The sequence below is a fragment of the Balearica regulorum genome, chromosome 14, assembly GCF_011004875.1.
Source record: "Balearica regulorum gibbericeps isolate bBalReg1 chromosome 14, bBalReg1.pri, whole genome shotgun sequence".
Lineage (NCBI taxonomy): Eukaryota > Metazoa > Chordata > Aves > Gruiformes > Gruidae > Balearica > Balearica regulorum.
Genome location: NC_046197.1, coordinates 16,495,114 through 16,520,119, shown reverse-complemented (window position 1 = coordinate 16,520,119; position 25,006 = coordinate 16,495,114). Strand labels below are relative to the sequence as shown.

At 46.0% G+C, this 25,006-nt stretch overlaps 1 protein-coding gene across 1 annotated transcript in view; it reads right to left on the bottom strand.

Moving 5' to 3' along the window:
* Positions 1 to 25,006, bottom strand: part of COL23A1 (collagen type XXIII alpha 1 chain) — a 194,590-nt gene that overhangs the window by 30,301 nt on the left and 139,283 nt on the right. The window contains exons 4-8 of the mRNA XM_075766536.1: positions 23,462 to 23,469; positions 19,570 to 19,596; positions 3,913 to 3,939; positions 2,002 to 2,028; positions 1,278 to 1,304 (exon numbers count right to left, since the gene is read on the bottom strand). Of these exons, the coding sequence (XP_075622651.1) occupies positions 1,278 to 1,304; positions 2,002 to 2,028; positions 3,913 to 3,939; positions 19,570 to 19,596; positions 23,462 to 23,469 (116 nt within the window). The remainder of the gene's footprint in view (positions 1 to 1,277; positions 1,305 to 2,001; positions 2,029 to 3,912; positions 3,940 to 19,569; positions 19,597 to 23,461; positions 23,470 to 25,006) is intronic.

Below are 25,006 nucleotides of genomic sequence, written 5' to 3'. Positions count from 1 at the left end.
TTGGTAGATTAAAACATAGGAGAAGTGTTACCCTGGGAGCCAGCACCCACCCCTGCGAGTCCTGACAGAGCCTGTCCCCAGGGCATCTCCTGCAGCACAAGCAGGAGCCACGGCAGAAGGCGGGTTCCCGTGTTATCCGGCAGCACAGACCACAGGGGCTTTGGGAGCCTGAGCATCTCCTCTGGCATCGCCCAAGTCACCAGTCCCCAAGTCATTCAAGGAGCAAAAACTCCCACCCATGTGCTGCTGAATCACCTCTTAAAGCCTTTTCTGAGGATGTGGGTGGGCACTTAGACAAGGTTGAGACCTTACGCCGAGCCCCTCCTTAGCCACGCAGGGCATAAGTCTATTGGACAAACCGTAGGGGCTCTCAGAGCCCGAGGGTGACATTTCCAAAGGCACCCAAGGCAGTTGGGCGCTGCTTCAGGAAGTGACACCAACTTCAGAGAGTAACTTAACAGCCTCTAGGGAAAAAAAGAAAAATGACCCTGACGCATCTCTGCCTGACATTAACCACTGAGGTCCTGGCTACATTTCCAGCAACCGCATCTAAACCCACCAGCCGACTCAGATGCCAGCTCCAAATCCGGCCTCTGCACAGGGCCCGTACTCCAGCATCCCAGCACATCCCCACGACGGGGTTTTCAGCAGGTGCCCGTAACCCAAGGCCAACCACACCTCCATTACTGCGACAGAGCCCGCCTTGGAAATACCGCAGACCTCATGGTGAGGCCTCCCATCTCATCCCCAGCACGGAAGACTCTGTTACCACTACCATCGCCAAAACAGTTTTCCTTCACCATGCAGTTACTTTAAACCCTCTATTTTCACTCAAAGGCAGCCTGTGCTCCCAGGCGGATAAGCTCAGCAAGAGAGGAGGAACTTTTCCACCCCGCACAACACCATACCAGGCCTTTCCTTGGGACACCAGGTCTTCCCACCACGTATTGGTGCCTAATGCCAACAAATAAGGAGCACAGCTTCAAAAGAAATGTGGATTCTGTCTCTGACACTAGAAGAGGGAATTGGGGATAGCAAAGCCCAGTAAAAGTGAAGCCCTTCATGAGGTACCTCAACGTCTTCAACTCTTGTTTCCCTGTGGTAAAAGTTAGGAAAACCACCACCACCACAAAGAGCTCCAATGGCAAAATTAAACGTTTCCAGAACTGTTAATATACCTCAGTTTGCAGCGACAAAGCTGCACAAAGCCTTGTTTTGTGTGGTGACCAAACCCAACCAGATTTTAGAATAAATCAACATGCAGTGTCACTACTTACCCTCGGGCCGATGTCCCCTGCTTCACCCTGCATGTCAGGCAAAACAGCAAGGGTCAGCTATTAGAGTTCACATTTCAATCACGAAGGACCGAGCGCAGGGTCAGCTGGACACGGGAACAGCACACAAGGGAAGTGGCAAGAGTCCTATTGCTTAACGTATTCAAAACCAGTGAGAAGAAGGGCTCGAGACAACACAATAGGGAACGATTCTGCCCTGGCAGGCAATGAAACAGATAATAAATCAGAAATAGTGGATTGCTTCCAACTCTAAGGCTCCCCTAGCAACTGCTTATGTCCTACACATGTGAGGATTAACATAGTTTTCAGTTCAGTAATGACCTTCTTTGGCTGCTCTAATTTTGTGGGGGGATGTCATGCAAACACAGAGCGATGGAGCCCCCAGCCTTGCTCTTGGAGGAAAGCAAGAAGAAAGTTGTATGCTGCTCTCCTAACCCCTAAGGGATCAGTTACCAGGAACCCTACAGCATGGATGAGCTTTAAGCCCATACTTATTCCTCCTGTATTTTTGTGAATTCTTTCTGCCCTCCCTTCCCTGGGCTTTTCCAAGAGCAACCCAAGAATCTGCTGTCACGACTCCGCGTCCCAACAAAACCCAGCGGGAATGTTGTGCTGGTGCATTGGGGTAACTTGAACTGAAAGAATTACAGCAGGAGGAGAATATACAGCTGCTTTCTCAAAAGCCACATGTTAATGCAGTCTTTACCTTTTCCCCTTTTGGTCCTGGAGGTCCCTGGAAATACATAAGAAGGATCCCAGTTAAACTGCAGAATCGTCAATGCACGCAACGTCAAAACCAAGGAGATCGCATTCATCAATTCATAAACCCAAACTATGTTCACTCTTACTTTAAGTTATATATACTATTATTTTAAATTATACACTGCTTCACATGAGCAGCACGCTACCGAAAAGCGCCAACGATGTCCTGCCTGCTCTTGCCAGGAGAGAGGACCGGAGAAGGACAGCTGCTTGCAAACACGTGACTCTAAATAGATGCAAGAAATTTCTTGAACTATTAAATCACTCTACAAAAACACATGCTCAGCATATCATTACAACAATTATACATCTGTTCAAAATAAACAAGGAGGATGGGCTGCTTTCTTTAGCCTATTTGCTGAAGGCATAAGTCATCTTCCCTCCAAGCAGCTTTCTGTAAGACAGGCAGGCAGAGACATGCTGCAGCCCCAAAGAGAAGCTGCAGAGCCACGCTTTGATGTGCCTGCTCTGCATCCTCCTTCCAGCACAGAAAAATACTGAAATCTTGGGGTTCAGCCCAATTCATGGTGTTTGCCAAAGCAAACCAGTGGGATGCAGTGGGGGAATGTCAGCAGAGAGGCTGACAGCAGCATCTGCCATCCCCACACAGCATCCCTCCTGCTGTTAATTTGGCTCCAAGCAAGGCTGCTGGCCCCTTGCTCTCATGGAAGGGATCACGAATGGTCTGGTTCGAGTTTGGCCATTTGATAAGTTTGCTTTTTCCTTGAGATTTTCCCTGCCTCTCGCTCCTGCCTGGTGCACACATAGAACTCGCAGCCACTTGCATCCACGAGTGTGCCAAGGGCAGTGGACGCAGGTGCGTGCTGCCGGGGTTTGCACTGCTCTTCCATCGTGGGGCTTTGCTAATTCAAAGCCAAGCCCTGAACACAGTGGTGTGGGTTATCCTTCCAGTTTCTTGGGATTTTTTCTTTTCTAACGAATTATTTCTAGATTTCTTTTCATTCACATTTGTCATCTTCAGGGGTAGGATAAAAACCAACCATAGCAATGTACAGCTATTACAAAATACTCCCCAACTGGCTAGAACTAAGTATCTGGAGTAACTTTTTCATTGCAAAGACTGAACGACTTCTGCACACTTTGAAAATCACAGTTGGTTTAGGATGAAAGTTTGACAAGATTCACATGGTGTCCTTTAGTGAATGTGGTGGAATAGAGTAGGATTTGGACACGAAATCTAGAGCTGTGACCTCATGTAGCAACCATCCAGCTGAAGGAATTGGACCTGGCTAGTGTTCAGCTAGCATAAAAATAAAAATGTCTGTGTTTCTGTAAAATAAGCGAGAGAAGAGTGGAGCACCTGAGTATCCAAAGTATTCCAAGCAAAAATGAAGTCAAGCAAACAGCTCATAAAATGAAGTCTAGGCTGTTCCACAAAGTATCACATGGACACTGGGCACTCTCCCACCTGGGCTCCTTTGTAGGCAAATCAACCCAGTTTGGGAACAATTATTTTTATGATATTGCTTTGTAGAGCCAGCATACAACCAAGATTACTGACTTTGCTTCTTCCAAGGTGCTACTGGAGTTTATTTCCCAAATTTGGTCTGCAGTCCATCTGCAAAGTCTCCGCTAGCCAAGCTGGCGCAGGAGAGAGAGAAGTGGCCGAGATGAGCTGACAGGTACAGAAAAGCTCCCCTCTAGCTGTGCCGGCCAGCTCCCAGAGTTTAAACTTGCGGGTGTTACAGACCACAGAATAATTTTCCTAAATAAAATTTTGTCTCCTAAACAGTTACGTATGTAGAAACAAACAAGTAATAGATAAGATTCTGCCCATCTATTGCAGAGCAGCATGAATAAAGACATGTTACATTTGGCACTTGGTGCTACTTACTGGTTTGCCATCCAGACCAAGAGGCCCCTGAAAAGAAGAGGAAAAGTCAGCATTATTAAAAAAGAAGTAATAATTACAAAACCTATTTACAAACATAGCGATATCAATCATGCTCTGAAAGAGGCTCTACTTACGTATAGTACAGTCTGCGGCTATGTTACTTATAGACCTAATCCTTCATCCATGCAATCCGGCAGCAAGGTTTCACAGAAGTACAGTAAGAGGCGTCAAACAATTTGCAGAGTACAAAGGAGCGTGAAAGGAAGCGACAGGATAAGCGACAGGGATAAGGTGGCACAGCGCTTGGGACTCCCTGAGGTGTTTAAAGACTAAAAAAGCAGCAGTAAAACATGCCTGATTTGGTTAAGTTGAGCAGATCCCAGGAGCGATTCACATCAACCTTGGATCTAGACCGTTTATTTTTGCTGAAACTCTACCATTTTACCCAAGATGCGGGGGATCAGCCATCACCCTCAGTCCATAACGGTAAGCCTCACTGATGGGAAGGGATGTCTTGCTATGGAGGAAGGGAGGGGGCATCCGCCCCATCTACGTGTTTTGCTCATCTGCAGTGATACAAAGCTGGAAGCGCACTTGTGTATCTGCAGGACCAATCACTCGGTTACCCCAGTTCTTCCCCAGGTCTCCCCTTTCTAGGGTTGCTGCAGGAGTGCATGGTCAATCAACCTGAAAAATGGTTATTTCCCCACCATTTTTGACATACAAACCCTTAACATGAAACCACTAAATGAGTTGGGCCATAAGGAAGCCTTGATTTTAAGAAAAGATGCATGTGGGGGGAGGAAGCACAGGTACTGTAATGCCCACGGACAAAGCCAAAGCTGCCCCTGCTGTCAGCTGGAGCTGGCACACAGGCACTTGGGGATGAAAAGAAGCACACAACAGACAGGGTAAATCCCAGAACCACATTTCCACCAATCCATGAACTGCCACCCAAGAGCTTAAGACCTTTCCTCATTTAAACCCAAAGAAAGCTCAGCCCTGCAAACCGTTCCTGAAGAGACATGGCACAGTGGTTGCAAGTCAGAAAAGCCCTCAGACAACCGCTTCCACCTCCAAATTTCCAATGTGCGCTCATATGCTTTGCTGGGCGAGGATCTGCAGGCTGAGCCGAACAGCGGGCACTGCATCCCCGTGGCAAAGCCTGGCCCAGCACTACAGCACAGCTGGCTGTTCCTGTGATCTCAAACCCAACCTGGCCTTGCTCTTTTCACTGCCTACTGCAAATTCGAGGGCTATGCGTGCAAAACAGTACTTTAGGATCAGCACCTGCTCCCTCCTACATCTGCCCAGCACGGCCGCACATGTGCGGCACATCCTCCTGGCTCCTTCTGCAGACATGCTGGGCTGAAGCATTTTCCCACATTTCAGCCGTGTAAACCAGAAGGACCTACCGAAGCACATGTAGTTTGGACTATAATATAACGCAACAATAAAGCATTGACGTTTTCTGTATTTCTTATGGAACTAATTAGGGTGACCCTTTTTTAGTTTAGCTTAATCTGTAATGGTGAAATTGAGCAAAAGAGAGAAAGGGGTGTAAGAGAAGCCCAACGGTTGCATTAAAACCAGCATCCTTCCAGCTCACAGCTCTGGCCATTGATAAGGAATAAATGGGTCTGCAGTGGCTGTGGCAAATGGGCTCGGAATATGAAACCATGGGACGTGCAGAGCTCTGTTCAGAAAAATCCAGGTGGCTGAATCCTGTGCAGTGCATTGGTACCTGCATTATAAAGACTAGTGGACCTGTACAAGAGATGTTCACCTGAAAATGAATGGAGATTTCTTCACACACGAGATTTCTTAAGTGACCAAAGATAGGTTATACCAGTCACATGATGTGTATCGTTTCTCATAAGGAACTACCAGTACACAACTGCTACACAGCAGTAATGAAAAATATAAATGAATGCAGTTGCATCCATTAATGCAGAGGCTTGCAAGTCACAACCAAACCGCTACTACTTCCTCTAACACCCCCTCTATACTTTATATCACCTCAATTCCTTACATATAACACCTGGGAAAAGTGTCAGGTCCATTTTCCTGAAAATGTGAGTGTTTGAGATGGTTCACCTGAAGCTCTCAATGCAGCTCTCTAACCTCCAGAGGACAAGATGAGCAGAGAACTTGTAGCACATTCAACTTCTTAGAGGAGTAGAAGTCCCAGAGATTTTTTTTTTTTTTTTTTTTAAATTCACAATACCAATTCATCAGCTTTTTAGCTATTCTTGTATCGGTCTACAAAGGGACCGATCCAGAAGGAAAAACAATGGCCTATTCAAAGGATGTTTGTTTGAGGGAAAGCATTTAATACTTGAGAGAAACAATATCCATCGGGCTTTCAAAGGGGCTCTCGGCCAGCCGCGCCGCTGAATGGACAAGACTAATTCAGACTTTTAAATGTTTTGTTAGTCTGGGCCCGAGATTTAATTGACTCTGCTCTACCTGCCCAGCCAAACGTCTGCGTGAGCAAAGGCAGGGTTTCCAAGAGCAGCCAGACGATTGCACGTGTAAAGGAGGAAAGAGCATCTGAAATCTGAGCTTGCTTAACTCGATTGCCTGAAATTTTAGGACCACCCATGTGTCGAGATCATTATTGTCTTTTATTTGAATTCTGCTCCATGTAATTTTAATTAGAGATGAAGGAATCTTTAGTTTATTTGATAACTAAGGAACAGGAAAATAACAAGTAACTCCCTATTCCCCCAGTCAAAACACACATCTATAGAAGTTTTCATTTTGGGGGGACAGAAATCACTTCTGCTTAAAGAACCAGCACAAGGTGTAAGAACAAGGCGAGATTTCTGGACACCCCATTATGGGGCCCGAGTAAGAGAAAGCACTGCAGTGGCTTCATACTGTGCTTTTTTGCCCAGGGATAAATTTCACTCATGCCCTCGTCCGTTCTCGATTACAAGCCTTTCACTCTGAATCACACACACAATAATCACACTTTATGTCATTAAATGCTCACTACATCAAGAGGGGATGAATTTTGTGCCTAGGGCAAACCTGATGTTTCAAGACAAGGTAGAAAGAATATTCTATCAGCTTCCCCCGAAACACGGTTCTGACCAAAACCATCACTGCACCGGCCAAGTGCGACAAAAATCCATCGGTCCCGGGTGCTTCGAGGAAGATGACACAGCTGACATGGTTTGGTGGATGTCAGAGCCCACTCCTAGCTGTAACCAACTCAGATCTCAGTTTCTGACCACACACCACTAAGGACCACCTGTGTTCGGGGCCAACACAGCTCTACGGGGCATCTTCCACATTTGAAGAGAAAAAGAGGAAACACTGGTGTCAGTTTGATAAGGAAAATATATCCAGAACATCCGGCTGGAGCCCTCAGGTTGCCAGTGCGGGAGGAGCTGGCAACACAGAGCAGGAGTGAACAGTAATTGTGATTTCTTGCCTTGGTTTTCCCCCTCACAAACAGTAACATAAGCACGCGGAGTTGCTGCAGGCGTAATGACCCGAACCAGGTTGCATCCTCACTGCCATTGCCTGGGTGAGAACATTATTTATATAATCATATATATTTATGGTATACATTAATGTAACATTATTTAATTATATATATATTTATAGAATGAAGCTGAGAATGCAAACACAAGTCAGATAAGACACTGGGGCTTGAGCAGAGCTTGTTACTGTGTCATGTACTCTTGCTGCATGTCTTGGTTCGGCCATGCAATATTTCAACTTCAGAGGAAGGAGCTGCATTGAGATACATTTTAAAACAAATTTCAGTATTTTGTTTTGTTTCACCGTAGAAGCTCAGAAGCCTTGAGATGCAGCACCAAAATGTCACCTCTCGTTGCAAAAGTGAGATTCACTGAGAGCAGCTGAAGGCTTGGGAACAGTTTTAGGTTCACCAAAGTGGGAAGACGCGGAGCTTGCAATATCCGATTTACATGCAAAAGCCCTTCCAATAAATAATTTCCTCCGTACATCCCTCATCCCTGCTCAGAGCAAGCCTGGGTGCCAGCCTGGCTAACTGGCCCTCTGCCTTCCTCCTCTGGTGCCATAACTGCTGCTGGCAGGGATGTACTTGCTCTAGCAGCGTTACAGGAATTTTAAGGGGGGAAAATATCTAGTGAAAACAAAGCCAGAGATTATTAAGAGGACAATCCTTCTGAGTTGGGCAATCTTCTCTCATGGTTATTTTTAATGTTTCCTGCTCTGCTAAAAATTAGCACAGGGGTCGGAAGGAACCCTGCAGTCAAATTTTAACAAATTCAAAGGGCTGCCTTCAATCTCTGTCTCTGTGGTTTCGAAAAATGGTAAAATCTTACATTTGAAAAGGAGGAAAGTGTCAGAACAAGAGAACATAACAATATTTTAGTATCCCTGCGAAGGGCCCTGGGTCACTAGGCAGCAATGGCTTGCAGTGCAGCCAGGGAGCAGGGACCATCCTTTCCTATAGGCTACACTGTAAATCTTCGCAAGCGGGACAGTGTCTGCTGGCAATGCTGTTCCTCAGCACATTTTTGTATGAGAAAAAAGCTCTGGCAAAAGCTGTGGCCAAGCACGCCCTGCCAGACCTGTCACAAGGAAAGTGGAGAAAGGCAGCCAGGTTGCTGTGGCTCCTCCAAGCTTCCCATCTGAAGGAAAAGGGGAGAAGAGGGACTGAGAAATGAAATGCGAGTCCTCTAAATAGCAGCTGAGAACCACTGGCACTAATTGTGATGAACTGAGTACAAGAAGTGCTCTAAGATGTCACCTCATCCTTGTCCCCAATTACTGCTTCCCTCTCCTCCTTCCCTAAAGTCCTCAGTGCAGAACGACCAGAAGCCTTTATAAAAAAGCAAGTTCTTACTCCATCCAATACCACCTCTACTATAGTAACCATATACCCTCCCTAATAACAGCATTTAAGTATCTGTGAAGAGATAGACCCTACGTAGGAAATCGGTCACACGAGGAATTATCCTGCGCGCACACCGACCACAGTGGCTGTAAGCCCAGGCAAGTCCTTGGTGGGAGGACTCCAGGGTCCCCGGTGCGAGACCTTGAAATCGTGTCAGCCCGTAGCACGACACAGCGTTGGAAATGTTCCTACCAGGAGCCATCATATTTAAGCATTAAGATGATTAAAATCACAATAGCTTCCTATTTAACTATATATAGTGTGGATGGTCTCAATGGAATGGGATTGCTGCACAGGGGAACAGCCTTGCACATAAAAATAAAAAATAAAAATTTTTCAGCATGAATAAGATTATTAACAATCCTTTGCTAATAATTTCCTCTGTTTTTTTGTTTGGAAAAAAGCTATTTCAGTATCGTCCAACACAAATTGCCCTTTGGTCCATGACTGCGTGCAAATGCGAAAACTACTTTTTCATTACTAGGTGATAGCTTTTTTTTTTTTCATTTTTTAAAAAGCAAATAGCCTCTGCAGTTCTCTTATAAGCACAAAACAGCGATGTTGATGAGGCATGCTTTTTTTTTAAATGTTTGTAAGACCGATCGTTTTAACTTTGAAAATAACTTACACTTGTCGTGCCACACATTAGTATATTTGCTTTAAAAACAGAAGCAAGGACTAATTGAAAAGAGGGAAACTACACTAGCCTGGCTGCCCAAGAAGGGATACAGGTCTTTTAAACATATTTACTGGGTAAATCAATGACATGCCTTTCTCTTGTTTTCAAAACCACTAAAAAGTGCAAAGCAAGTCCTGATAAATACCCTGTTGCCAGATTTAACAAGGAAACCATTTACACATGACGCTCACCAAGGTCCCGGTTTTGCATGAGTTAAATTTTAAATACATCCAAACCTTTGTGATTTAGCTAATACCTTTTTACAAACACAAGCACCTCCGGCAGGGCAGGTCCCCCCAGGACCTGGTGGGTAACCCGGGCGCTGCTCTAACCCTCCCAGGGCTGCTGCCACCCCCCAAATCAGCCTTGATGGCACCTGCATCCCAACCAAGGTGGGCAGCAAGGCACTGAGACCACAGGTTTCCACACACAAGGATCAGCTGATTTATAGGCTTCTCCAAGCAGGCAACAAGATGTCATAGAACTAAAAGATAAGCCAGACACAGGTATTTATGTAGCCATTAAGTTGTATTCGTGGATCAAAAACTACTTTAAATGTTGGGCTTCACTAGCACATTGATCACGAGAGCAGCAGGTAGGAGAATTGCTGTTACAAGTGGCAGCTCCCATGCGGGACATCTCTGGATTTAAAGCACAGCAGGAGACACCTGTGTAACAAAAGATGTCTCATGGCCTATTCGTTCCACTTGCCTCGATAGACCAAACCCTACCCATGACATAGCACAAGATGCAAGAGAACTCTGAACCTGAGGCACGGCCGCTTCTGCCTAAACACGTTTATTATACCACGTCTGGAGACAGCTGGGTGTACAAAATTTTGGGGAACAATTCACTGCCACTGAATTTTTGACTGTTTAATGGGAAACCATCTTCTGGTTTGGTTCTCTCCCTCCTCTCTTGATTTGCTGTCGCATCCTGCATGGCCCCAGAGCCAGGCTCTCCTTGTTTGGCGAGAAAACCCTATTTCATTTTACAAAGGGAGGGCAATTAGTAGTTCCCCAAAATCCATCTCCATGCAAACCACAGCCCTGCATGTAACATCTGGCCCCAGCCCTGGGGGGGATCCCAATGGGGCTGCTCCAGGCAGAGGGGTGACCTGATCCCCCCCTTGCCCACAGAGATCCCCTGGCTATGGCAGCTTTCATCCCTCTCCCAAATTTCTTTCCAAAAAGGCCACCTGAGCACACCATAGGCATTGCCCACAGCATGTGGTGGGGCAAAACTCCTCTGAAACCTTTCTTGGGGTGGAACTGTGTCCCACAGCCCAAGCTGAGAGCAATAAATCCCCCAGCAGAGGCGTCAGGCAAACGATGCAGAGCAGCAGCCTGATAAGGGCCAAGCGTGTGTTAACAAACCAACTAAAAAAAACACAAATCCGTGCTCTATTCCAAAAAAAAGATCTGTCCTCAGACTGCTGGGCGGCCTCTGCTCATTCTTTGATGGAAACGGAGCAGAAAGGAGCAGTAATTTGCTAAAAACTTCACCCATAATGCAAACCAGACTGCGGGGCTCTGCAAGGGAGCAGCCACCTCGGAGGCTGGGCTGGTCCACGCACGGCATCTGGTGGCCACGCACAGCCAGCCTCAGCAACGAGAGCCCAGCACAGAGCACAAATAATTGCAAGGGTTTCCAAAATCCTTGGGAAACAAAAAACAGGAAAAAACACCCCAAACCCTCTCCTGAGAATGTTTTCGGGGCAGCGCTGGGCCCTGCCCACTCTTCAGCCCCTCCTTTGCATCGCCAGCGTGGCTCACTGGAGCACTTCGGTTCCCAGCTCTCTTCCCAAACATGCCAGTCACGTTCACAGGGTTTCACTGTGGAGAGAAGGCACCTTTTCTCCTTTTCTATAAATACAAGATGTGCCTCCTTCCATCTGTTCACAGAGCTCCCTCCTTGTTGCACTGGATGTCTTCTCAAAGATGCTCAAGAAAAACGCCTGGAAGCAAATCTAACACTGACTGGTCCAAAGGGGCGGAAAGCAAATGGAGCTGCGCGGGACGCCGCTTGGGTTTGCCAGCAAGCTTACTCAGATAAAACGCAAAGAAATGCCACAATGGAGCTGGTTCGTTCGCTCCTCCCAACGCAAAGGGAAGGGAAGGAGTCACCGCAGCCAACTGCCTCGATTCCTGGGCCGGCAGCGCTCTGCAAGGAGCGCCCCAGCATGTCAGATCAGCTTATCTGCTGCACAGCATCATTTCAGAAGCAAGAGCTCACTCATCTGTGCATCACATTGCACCAGTTTTCTTCCAAAATAACAAAGTGCTTTTACAGAAGAAAGAGTCCCCTGACTTCCCCCAAATTTCTAAGACTTAAATGAGTTCCATGTGTTCTGTGCAACTGCTTGTTTCAAGCATTTGGTGCCCAATTGGGTTTTGGATACTTTTTGTCTAATGTCCAACTATGAGAGAGGAGACGGCCTCTGCGGTGGGGATGCAAGTTTTGAAGTTGGTAAGCAATTGTTTTGGAGGAACATCAACATTTCAAGCAAATGCTTCAGCCTCTTACTGCCTTTACATTCTTCCCCCACCAGTGCCATTCCTGGGTGACAGCTGCTGTTTGGATTACCTCTCTTTTGTGGTTAATGAGCAAACTTCTTGGTTTTTCTCAGTTTTCCTCTGGCTACAAGCGAAGCCTCAGTACCATGTGGCTGTGCCCAAATGCACTGGCAACTGAGATGCAGATGCACCAGCTGCACTCACACCCAAAGCGGGGAACCAGAAGAAAAGCAGCACGAGAAGCCACAAACCAAAGCCCTGCTCCAAACCAGCCACTGGGAGGTGAAGGACCTTTTCCACCACCCATGCTCACAGCCATCCTCATCACCAAGCCTCCCCCTGCGTAAGCCAGCTCGGGACAAGGCAGCCAGCTGGGTGTAAGTCATCACCCGAAAAGCCGTGCGTGTCTTGTATCAGAAATCTGCCTGTGCAGAAAAGTTCTCCTTGCTATTTTCATCAGCACCTTCACCAGGCCCTCTCCTCTCCCTGGCCAGAAACACTGGAAGCACAGAAGATAAACAAATGCATCTGCAAGTCCTCTACTGGGTGGGATATAAGTCAACTTTTTATTTTCCCTGTGGAAGAATTACCTCTAAATCAAAAGAAAAATAAACTGCTGCCATGAAGAGCTGGTCTTTACAAAATCATTGTTGTCTCCACATCAGAGAGCCAGCAAATGGACATAGCAGGAAAATACGCTGGATCTGCTTTCCCTGCTTAAAGAAGTTTTCCCCTCTAGGCAAATAATTACGTGAATTGGCCAAAAAACTGATATTAAAATAAAACGAAAAAGACTAGAACTACAAAGTTTGCCTTGTAAAATAAATATTTGTTACTTCTGCTTTTGGGCTCTTACTGGGAGAAGTATGTGTGCAAATGGCTTCATTCACAGGAGACACTCCTTGAAGTCTGAATATTTATGAGTAAAGATACTCAAGAGAACAAACACAAGTCCGAACCCTAAATTACAGTTATGACCTTGATGAACCTCGCTAAGAAAACTAAATAGCCAGCTTACCAACAGAAGCCTTCATTTTGGAGATGGATACCGATCACATGACACAGGATTTGAAAATATCTAAGTCTAGTGATACCAGATGTTAAATATGATTTTTTTTTTAATTTTGTACATGCACAACCAACCAAAACACCCATGCAATGTACAGGCACTCGTGTCTGTAATGAGCTACCACCCAGGGTCTGGAAAGCATCCGCCTACTGTGAAAAAACAGTAAAAGTCTGAGATCCATATGCTCTTCCCTACAGCCCATGAAATGTGACCACGTAGCATGGTCTTCCGTATCTCACATGGGATTTCTGGCAGCCCTCCTCAAGAGTTAAAGCACTGCCTGTTGCTCTGGTTTGGGCACGGAGCAATCTCAAGCTACGCACAGCTCCTTCTGTGAGGAGCTGCACCCTAAGCGTGCCCAAGCAGGACTTGGAGATAATTGCATAGATGGAGGCAACTCATCAAGTCATCAGGCAGACCAATTCCAAGTTATTTCTACAGCTCTCCTATAGAAGCAGTTTATTATTAATGTCATATCTGTTTTTCTGGTGTTGCCATTTTCAAAATGCCTGGCTAAGTGCATGTCTTGGAGCTTTCTGGTAAACTCTGAGGGACCACAATGGGACGGAGGAACTGCTACCAGGAATGGGCTTGGGCACGTGTTTCTCATTTCCCACACATCAGCCTGTCTGCATTCATAATACATTTATGGGTCGCACACAAATAGCTTGCACAGACTTTCCCTTGCTAAGTTATCTACAATAACTGAAATTCTTAATCACAGAGGGGAGAAACCCTCAAACTCTGTTGGTTATGGCCAAGGCCTAGAGCTGCCACCAAAGCCCCTGTCACACTGCTCCACTGCACTAAGGTCCTGCAAGTCAAGGAACCAACTTCCCTTCTGCATGTGCTCTTCTAACCCCTCTCCCAGACATCAGCTCAGAAAAAACATTTGGCTTCACTTTGTGTCTTGGAAATTAATTAAAACCAGAGTTTATAATCCTTACAAGTTGATTTCCGGCTACAGGCATTACAGCTGACTTCAGTGGATAACTCTGGATTTACAACACTGTAGCCAAAGGAAGATGTATAAGCCAAAGCTCACTGTGCAGGACTCCCAAAAATAAAGTTTCTGAAGATGCTGAGCTGCTTAGCTCCAACAGCTCCTTAGCATGAGGTGGACTTTAAATACAGGAGAATGGCCTGTACAAGAGTATTTCAATTTTGACTGAGCAATTATTCTGCCAAAGGTGTGCCAGTGTTGAGCAACGCCTGTGATGTGTCCCTCCTTTACCATAAGTCCATTCAGTGATTATATTGGTGTAGTTACCTGTCATTGGAAAAGGATGCTAGTACTCAATATTGAATTATTTTGAGTAACAAGCTGCGTTACTTCTAAACAGGCAGAACTTGAAGCTGTTTTCTCCCTGCCTTCCCAAAGAGTTTCCACTGTTAAAAAGAGACAGGCAGGACGATGCCCGGGCTCTTTCAGGCAAGATGTGAGCGATTTACAAAATTCAGAAGGCAAACATTATATGCGGGAGAAACAAAATGAATAACAGTCTGCTCAACTAAAAATAGATGCTAATATTCTAAGGAAAACGTATAAAATAGGAGACAACTCTGTTTCTTATCATACTTTTTTCCCTGCAAAGCCTCTTCCCTGCTCTGCTTTTTATTAATGAAGACATGCACATGAAGTAATTCCCCTCATTAATCAACTTCATTCCTTTGGTTTCTTCCCACTTGAAGTGACAACCCTCCATTTGGGATGTCACGTAGTGGCATAGCAGAGACTGACTTTAAGGAGGGACGAGTAGCAGAGGCAGATGAAACTCTCAAGAAACAGAGACTTTGGCTTCAAAAGGCCTCTCTGGAAGATGGGAAGAGGGAAGGAAATGGGTTCTGGTGAATCACAAAAGCAGGATCTCATGATAAAAGAGGAGAAATATCATGCAGGAGGACAGCTGAGTAGTTTGAAGGCAAGTATAAAACCATCCCTGCATGGGGCAGAGGAAAGGATGGGGACAGGGCTGCTAAGAACATCACCCAGCCATTGCTTCTCCCCTCCATACATTATCTAACTCCATTAAAGAGCTACACAATGGAAAGATCCACCTGCACTCAAAGGTGAGCTGCAAAGCCTACTCACAGTTCGGCTCTTCCATCTGCTCTTCATTTTCTCTTTTTTTCCTCCTGCCCAGATGCAGCTGCCAATTCCTCTGCTCCCCTCCCAGCTTTATGAGGGCAAATGCCCCCCGACACACTGACGCACTGACAGCACATCAAGTTGAGGGGAACTGCTCTGCAGCACGGATGCTCCTTGCCACAGAGAACACAGCTTGGGACAAGTCCCAGTGCCTGGTTCTCCCCAATAAGAAACACATTTCCATCATCACAACAGCCACACATCCGCTTTTCTTCTGCTCCAGTGCGCCCCCGTGCAAACCCAGCTCAAATTTTGGGGCTGTGCTTCGGTTTGGGGATGGGCTGGGTGGTCTTTCGGCAAAGGCTAAAAGTGTCATCCAAATTTTCCTTGTCAGTCTGATCTAAAGGCTGCTGTCATCTCTTCAGAAAAGCTGGCGATGGGAAGCACCAGAGCTGAACGATGCAGTTAAACCAGCAGTCGCTGGTGGCCCTCCAGCAGCAATGAGACCTCCACACGCACTTGGACCTGTGCAAAGCCCAGAGCAAGGACAACTGGGGCTCCACCACTGTCCCCACAGGTGCCAGCCAGGTCCCTGAGCAGGGGGGTTGCAGACACAGCAGTACCACCAGGCAGGGCTAACCAAAGGCAGATCACGTTGCTCAGGACCTTGTCTAGAAAATTGTCATCTCGTCTCCTGAACTGCCCATTTTGCAGTATTTTTATCATTGTTTTTTTCCTGAGAGACCACGGCATTTCTAATGAATCAATGGAGCCCTGTAATCAATCTGTAATTACCAGCTATTCTGGGATTTCTGTATAAAGGCATCACTTATCCTGTCGTTCTCAGTCACCCACGCCGCCAGTTCACACCCCAGGACACCATCCACTACACACCTACGTGTCACTCCAGCCCACCACCACCAGCATGAAGAGCCAGAGAAATGCCCTGGTGTCCTGCAAGAGGGATCACACAGATGTCACACAAGAAAAGCGACCTGCTGGTTCCCCTCTGCCTTTGGGGCAAAGAATTCTGCTTCCCCCAAGTTGTTGTTTTAGGTCATTTTCTCCAAAGAGGACTTCCAAAATTAGTGTTTTGGCACCGAAAAGAGTAAAAGACACCTCACCCCCCTGCTCTCTGGTGCCTTCGATTGAGTTCTTGCAAGCTCAGGAGATGCAAGGCAGGATCTCAGATTAAGCAGATTTACACCCCAGGTAAATCTATGTGCAAAATTACACAGCCACAACAAGAAAAAATGAAAAAACTGCAGGTATTTTGGACACTAAATAGATCTTCTGCCTTTCTCTGCCCTCAGCTCTCCAGAAAACACACACACATGACCCATGTTCAAGCCCCTGCAGAAGGTAAATGTTATTCAATATAACAGCTCTTAAAATCAGCTCTCAAAGACCCTTCTACCCACCAAGGGCCAGCTCTCTTGGGAGCTGAAACGAGAAGGGCAGCGAGTCATGGGCTTCTGCCCTGTAGACCAGCCACCACTGTCCTGCAGGCCACCTCTGCCCGAGCCGGGCTGGATGCAGTTTCCACCGTGTGCAACTGCATTAACCGCAAAGGAGAGGTTTTTATATTGCAATTTTGGTTTTTGTTAAATGCTGTTACAAATCTGGCAGTGCAAGTTTTACCCTTCCAACGTCAGCTTTCCTCATCTCTTAGAAAACCTCCGAAATGGATTAATTATTGGCCTGGGGGTCAAAAATATTTTTAACATCAGCGCTGCAATTAAAAAAGAAACAGAAAATGTCAGACAGGACAATCTTCAAGCAGGTGATATGGCAGAGGCATGTGTATGGCAGCAGATATCAAAAAGGCTCTTTTTCCCTTAACCTGACCTTGACATCCAAAGTTCACATTAAATTAATTATCTGCACAGTCAAATTTGGCTGAAATGGGCCAAGTTCAACAGTTATGGGGAAAGGGAAGAGAAGATAGACCGATGCAGCCCTTAGCCCATAGGAGCCTACACTGAAATTCAGGCTGAGGTATATGCTGTGATCTGTGTTCAATGGGATGTCAAAACCAAGTCAAACACGACCTGAAAAGCAACAAAACTCAACATTCTTCATAGCTGTTATGGTAATGTTAGCAGGATATGCCATAGTCCTAAAAATAGAAACTAAATCCTCTCTGGGGTTTAATAATAATGAACCTATAGAACTTTGTAACGAAGAAACAGTTTCTGCTGTAAAGTTTTACAGTAGGGCACAAACCCCTCCCCTTAACATGTTAAGTTTCAAAATACTGAAAGCATCTTATAAAAGCTCTTTGGGTGTTGTTTCCAGAGCTCTGGTTCACTCATCCCTTCACAGCTTCCACTGCTTGCAGCCCAGTTACACACTAGCAGCTCACAAATAAACTCAAAGCACCACTAGCCAAGAGATGCACGTGTTACCACACCTATCTCTGATATCAAACCTCGTTTAATATCCACTTGCTACTTCTGCATTTGCAGATCTACCTCCTGAAACAGGTCAGAGTTTATTCGATCACCCTGAAGAGAACTAAATAATTAAATTAATTTGACTATGTATCTGGATGTAATAAAACCTATCCATATGCTTCTGCTGAGTAAGACACTCAAGCCTGCTTTGTGTTCAGTTTCCTCCTTCTTCAGGTATATGTATTGCTTTGGAAGTGCAATCATCATCACCTCCCTATTAGATAAAGCTAATTAGCATAGCCACAGCCATGTGGATGCAGTAATTCACTGTTTGCTGGGTTTGGCTCAGCCAGTTTTGCAAAGTCAGGAACAAGACCAGCCGCACAGCTTGCCTGGACTGCAGGTCCTGGGCAGAAGGAGAGGGGAGGAAAAACCTTCTGGCAGCATTAATGCCATTTTCCCAGTGCAGATGTGGTGGCAGAGCTGGAGGTCACTGCCAGTCCCTGACACAATCCAGGAGAGACAGAGCAGCACCAAAACCCCTCGCTTGCCAGGAGCTGGGATGAGCACGGTGCCGGGGCTGCCCACCGGGACAGGCTGGGGGTGATGCTCTATCCTAGGAAAAAGTCACTATTTCCTTCCAGCATTTCCGCTTTTTAGAACTCTGCAACTAAACCACATGCACAAGCTTTCCCAGAACGTGACCAGCACAGAGAAGACAGAGGCAAACCTGCCACGAAAACTGCTAAACCAGCAGTGGTTAGCCACATCCCACAAGAGCAGAAAGCCACCCTAAAACTGCCTTTAAAGAGTCTAATTAGAGCTAAGTGTCCCATCTTAATTTCTAATAAATTCAACTCTATTTCCAACAAGCCACTCATGCATTTGTATAACCGCCTTGCTCCAGCATCTCAGCTGGGGCCGCTCCGGCTGCGGGCAGGTACCGCCTGAGGGAGACAAACCACCGCGCTGCACCCCGGCCATCCTTCCCCTGGAAATCAGCAGGATTTCCTAACACACTCATCTGGGGGAGGGAGGTAAAAAAGAAAAAAACCGAGCATCAACCACAGGAAGGAGAAGGCTGACTACTTTCCTTTACCTTTCAAATGGAACAGCAGGACAAACAGCCAAGAAGCCCCTTCCAGAGCATCAGGCGGTGCAGGACTCACCGCACCCATTCAAAAAGCAGGAACAGAGCTGGAAACGTGCTGTGAACACGGAGAATCTACACAGTGATCTTTACCAACCTGTTACACTGAGTGCGTGCACGGGAGTCGCTCCCTGATGAGCTGTCGAGCCCCTTGGAGCCGGAGCACTGCGGCCATCCAAGCGCAGTAATGTGGAGTAAGGAAGCCAGGCAGCAGGCTGCAGCTTGGGATCTGGCCAGAACAAGGACTCCCTCCTCCTGCAGAAAGCAGCTCAGAGCCTTTAACAGCCCCAAGTTACCAGCCTTTGGCTTTAATTCTGCCCCAGAAGACACCTCCCTCTAACACAGAGACACTTCAGCAGTGCCCATGGGCATGGGAAGGGCAGCGCATCAGGAATTACCCCTCCTCCCAGCCTGCAAAATCTCTCCTTGCTGACAGCCTTGGCAGGACACTTCAGCTCACAGGGAACATTTTTGGAGATGGGTGAATGAGGACCTATCTCAATACCCAAAGCTCTTTAACCAATGTCCCCAAATTTGGCCACCTACAGCTATGAGTAGGACAAAGCCTTCGCTATCTTTGCAGTCCAGTGAACTCTTAGGGAAGAGCGTTAATAATACCATGAAAGGGCTCAAGTATTTCACCTCTGTAAACAGTAATGGAGAATATTGTATGGGCTCCCAAGTTTTAGGGCTAAATCCCTCAAAAGCTATCACTGATGAAGAGAGAGGGAAGAAGGTAAAAAAAAAAAAAAGAGAGACCAAGACAGGCAAAGAAAAATCAAGTGTCATGGAAAAGATGGAGAGGACCACGCGGTGCAGATTAGAGGAGAACAAAAATAAAAAGAATAGCAGAGTTACCGGGTAACCATCGCGTCCTGACTGCCCCTGTGGTGGGGGAACAAGTGAGATAACAAGTCAGTCAATGCACCCGTAGCAGCGTGACAGCACATAGCAGCAGGCAGGACATGGGGCCATCGGCTCCCCAGCCAACCCCAGGACTAATCTCTCTGCAGAGAAACCTCTCAGGGCAATTTTCCTATCAGAAAGGTCACACCTATGGCACGTTTTTCCCAGATATTCATCTCTCTTTGGCTACTTACCGAGGCTTTTGCAAACTCACAACCATCCCTGCTGCCTGTGCTCCATCCCCGCCACCCATGAAGCCACGGATGTGCAGGATGCATGCTAGATCCTGGCCGTAAGCCCTCCCCAGGACACGAATACCAAGAGGTACGGGAACACCCGGGCACTGGGGAGAGGCCGGGGAGGCTGCGGCACTGCCGAGCCAGCGGCCAGGACAGCTTGTCCCCCGCAGGAGCAATTGCTGGGCTTCAAACTCCTATTCCAGCACTTGATTCAATGAAGGTTTGCCCCTCTCGGATCCATGAACTTCCTCGCAGGATGCAGCTCTCCCAGCTCACCTCTAAGCTTTGCTTTAGTGTGCAATGAAGCAGAAAGAAAAGCTGATGCTACGGGGAAAGACCTTACTGAAGTTGCTAGCAACACCCGCAAGATCAACGGAATAAACCACAAACTATTCAGGATATTTCACCTTTTCTGCTCCCCTTGGGGGGTTCCCAAAGGCGTTTACAGCCCGAGCTGCCGTTAAACGTGCCGCGAGCTAACAGCAGAGGAGCCTGCTGCAAGCCAGACGTAAGGCAGATTCCCGGGAAGGAGCTGTTAAGTATTAGCTGGTACACAAGTAGGCAGTAAAGCGTGTATCTGGTGCAGCAATGTCATCTGCTACCATAAACATAGGTTATGTCAGCATGCTGCGGATATACAGACTCATACGTTTCTCATGGCATGAAATAGCTCTGGCAGCCCCCTCCGTACCACGTACAGTGGTTCTCCCGTCTTGCTAAGTGCCCCTGCAGCTTTTAATGCCTCCTGCAGCACTACTGATCCATCCAGAAACAACATTGACTTCAACAACCACCTATTTAACAAATTACAGTCTTGGGATAAAGCGTACAGCGAGATTTTTATGGAGACGTATGGCACTGGAGCACACACAGATAAATAGGAAACACTTGTAACTCCCAGCCCTCGCTCGCTGGTGAGTTCCCCAGCCAGCATGCTAATACATAAAGTGTTTGTTAATATCTGGGACTGTAAATGCTTAATTACAGTCTGTGGTAAGTCTATCCTTCAATTGTAGAAATTTCCTACCCAGCATATGATTTTAATACCCTCGGAAACAGAGGTTTTATAGCACATCTGAGCAGAATACCCCTTACAGACAGGACGATCAATCACCCAACAGCCACAAATCCTGTACCGCAAATTCTAATAATTTCATATACACAACTAGCTTATGACAGCCAAAAAATAAAATACCAGAACAACTGCTACTAGGGAACAACAGAATTGAGGATACGGTTTTAGCAGAGTGCGATGCTGTACATGTAGGATGTAATCAATTCCTTATGGCCAAAAATCAAGAAACAGAAGAAACTAATAGAATTAAATACAGTACTGTTGAAATAAAATAATATTGTGGTTCTGTGGGTTCTAGGACTTTTATTATATATTATGTTTAAAGAAGTCTCTGGCAAATACTGCTTACGCTAAAAATGTAGGATTATTATGTTTTGGTTTTTTTTTTTTTTTATGAACTAAATCAGGAGCTGTCTTTTAAAGAAGGGCAAGGGGAGAGGGGGGGAACCAAACTCTTGTTTGTGTTAAGTCTCCCCTGTGCTCCGTTTGCAATTCAATAGTGCCGTGGGAACCAGGAAATGAAACCAACTTGAGACAAAGAAAAATTAATAGTGCACCATATGTTGCCTATGCCGAATCACGTACAATAAAAGTGAACAGACAGCACACGTGAGGAAGCGTAACCCAGCCGGCTGCGTGTGGGCTGATAACGGCCTCCGAGCAGGAGCACAGCTGAAATGGTTAAATAAATCCACTTTAAATAAGCCAAAGTACTTCCATGAAGAGGAAAATGTCCCTTCAAAAGATGTATATATAAAGCTTTAAATAGGCAGTATCCTCTTCATTTGTAACCTGCCATTGAGTGAGGAATTATGGGGTTTTTTAAATAATTAAGCCAAATTGCATGAATTGCAGAGAAGAAAAAAAAAAAATCACCCTGCAGAAGCCCTGCGAGGACCAGCTCCAGCACCCAAAAGGGCTCCCCAGCCTCGGCGGATGCTCTCCATGACCTCAGGGTCTTCCCCCTGATGACGTGACCACGATGCAGGATTTGGTGAAGCAGGCGAACAGCCGTGCTGCCGCGGAGCAGCGCAGAGCTCTGGGCTGGGCAGACAGGAATTCACCTCCCAACGGTGCTCCTGCAGTCAATGCCCAAGTCACCAGTATTTCAAAAACCCATGGAGTCACTTTTATTGTGTGGGTTGGAGAGGCTGTGTTGCAGTTTTTAATTACAGGAAAATGAATTTATTGACAGATTGCATTTCTGAACACAAACTAACAAGAAAAATTCATTTGTTTGCATTTCTCGAGCCAGAGTCTTGGATTTATTGCTAACGCTGGACACAACTTTTAGAGCAAAGGCATTCAGATTTCCTCTAGGAATGGTTAAGCCAAAGCTGTCAAGTCTTACATTTTCCTGATTTGCTCATTCAAAACTTAGCCAAAATAATAATTTTGCTTAAACCCCTCTTAAGTCTTTACAGCAAAAAATGAACTTGAAATAGAAGCAAAAATTCAAAGGGTAAAAGCCATTAACGAAAAACCCCACAGACAGCACTGTCGATCCCAGGAGAACCAAAGCCGTGTCGCTGTGACAGCCCCCACACTCCACGTGCATCTCCTTGTCACCCTTTGGCTTTTAAACAGATTTACAGAACTGGAAATTAATTAGCCCAGGAATAGTTAGTAAATTTATTCCTCCTGAAATGATCCCTTTTCAACCCAGTGATGCTCTACAGGAAGAGAATGACGTGAAGAAACGTCTCTGTTAGTGCAACGATGGAGAAGGAAACACGTGGCCGCAAACAGCCTGTGCCTCTCCTCCTCCTTTTGGGGAAGAAAGGTGGAAAACCAGCAGTACCTACTGCCCATAATTTCTTTTTTAACAATCCCTCAGCAACTTGGAGGGCACAAACGAAATGCTGTTTTCTCACTCCAAAACCAGCAGGAGAACATCAGATTTGGACACGGTGGTAGCACAGCCAAAGACACATCTGAACATTTGGAAGGAGGAGTTGACACATTTTCAACTATTACCCCTTCAAACAACAAATTCCCCATAAATTTTGTGGTTGCGTTGGTAAGAATGCTCATTATTCTCCCCAAGACTTCAAAGAGAGAAGCAAGCAAGCTACGGCTTTCCCTCTGGCCCCCCTTGTGAGGCTACCAAACCCGTATTAAATGATGGAAACACAACAGATATGAAAAGCAAGACAGAGTTTTAAGACTTAAAACAAAAATAAAAATCACTAAAATGTTAAAATATTAGCACAGCACTCTCTCTGCTAAATAGAAGTGGACTAAAGAACTTTTTAAAGGAAAACTTTTTTTACTGACTATTTTCTGGGTTTAAAATTACTTGAATTCCCTCAGGGTCGCAAGTTAAACATTTTTAAACTTTTTTCCCCCCCTCTCTATTTGTCTACAATCATGAGAAAAAAAAAATACAGCAGCATCTGGTACCAATTTTGCTTCCAGACACACCTCTACCCAAAAATGCTATGCTTTTGCAATGACACCGAAAGGCAGGGGAGGGGGGAAGGGGAAGCCTTAACTTTGTTGATCCAACAGTAAAATCCACGATACTTACTGCAGGTCCTGGAAAACAAAAGAAAAACAAAGAAAAAAAAAAAGTCAATGACAAAGAAAAAGTATAATCTGATGAAACAGCACATAGCAGGCACCAAAATCAGAGCGATTCATTACTTTTCAGTTCATTTCCAATGGGATGACTTTCCAGATACACTTAACACCATCCGCATCCTCCCATTATGGGACCATCTCACCCGTGGCAGTACTTACACGGGGTGTAAAACCACTTTTCCCACCTTTTCCCCGGTGTGATTCTGTTCCCTCTCCCCACACAAGACCCCAGCATGTCACAAGGCATCACCCGAGTTCAGGGCCTGGGGCATCACATCCAACCACGGAGCAGTACCAGAAGAAAAAAAAAAAAAAAAAAAGATAGGCACAGCTGGAATTTTATGAGCAAAAAGCACATTTTCACCATGAAGCTTATTTTTCTTCAGGTTATGCAAGGAGCTGGAGGTATGCTCGCAAAAGCCAGGAGCAGTGCAGTGCTGGGGCACCTGGCAAGGACGTTGCTACAGCTGCCACAGATCCCAAACATCACTACCATTTGGTCCCCATCCCTCCCCGACCTCAAAACACATCACACAACCCCGTGGTCCCGTGTCACCTCTGCGCAGCCCCTGCTCCAGGGCTTTGGTGTACTCAGAGCCAGCCGGTGGGAGATCCAGGAGAAAATCCCATCCTCAACAATACACCTTGGGTACCGGTGCCACAGTCTGAAGCTGTGATTAATAGCAGTTGAAAAAAAATTCCTCCTATATTCCCCTGCAGCGCAGGGGTCTTTGCTGCCTGCCACACTGATTTCTGCAGCTTTCCCACCGCTCGCCCAGGCTGGAGCTACGCGGAGGTGAACGCTGAGCCCCTAAACCTAATGCAATCCACATTTCACTCCCGTTCGCAAGGCAGCCTATAGCTCTCTGTTTGGGGCTTCTTCATGCTCCATTTCCTGCCTGATCAAAACCAGAAACTAATCACAATTAAAGAAGAAAAAAAAATGTGGGGAAAATTAAAATGGAGAAAAAAAAATAAATCAGCTTTGTGAATTTTATATTATTCAATAATATAAAACTAGAAGTATATTTCAAACTAACGCATTTTCAAGGTTTTTAAAATGTGTTTAAAAATTAGAACGTTGAAAAGTTGTATAACGAAACCCAAGAAAAGCCCAAGAACAGTGACTAAAAGCAAGCAATGACAGGCAGCGCCTGATGCCAAGAATTGGCTCATTAACCTGTGTTCATCAGCTGAACGTGGTCAGCTCCATGCACAACCACAGCCAAGCACCCGGCTGGCGTGGAGGGGAGGAGACAACCTCCACATCTCCCTCCATGCCCAGAAGCCTGTTATTCTTTTGCGCTAAAATTCACACAGGCTCTTAGCTCGCTTTCCTTGGTTTAATTTCTTATGAATACAGAAGTCAATGGCTCTGTGCCAATTTATTAACCGAGAATCATAAACCTGATTTATTAACTCACTTATGCCAAGCTACCCACAAAGGCCCTTTTGTAGAAAAGTCAAAACTAAGCCTCCAATAAGCAGCAGT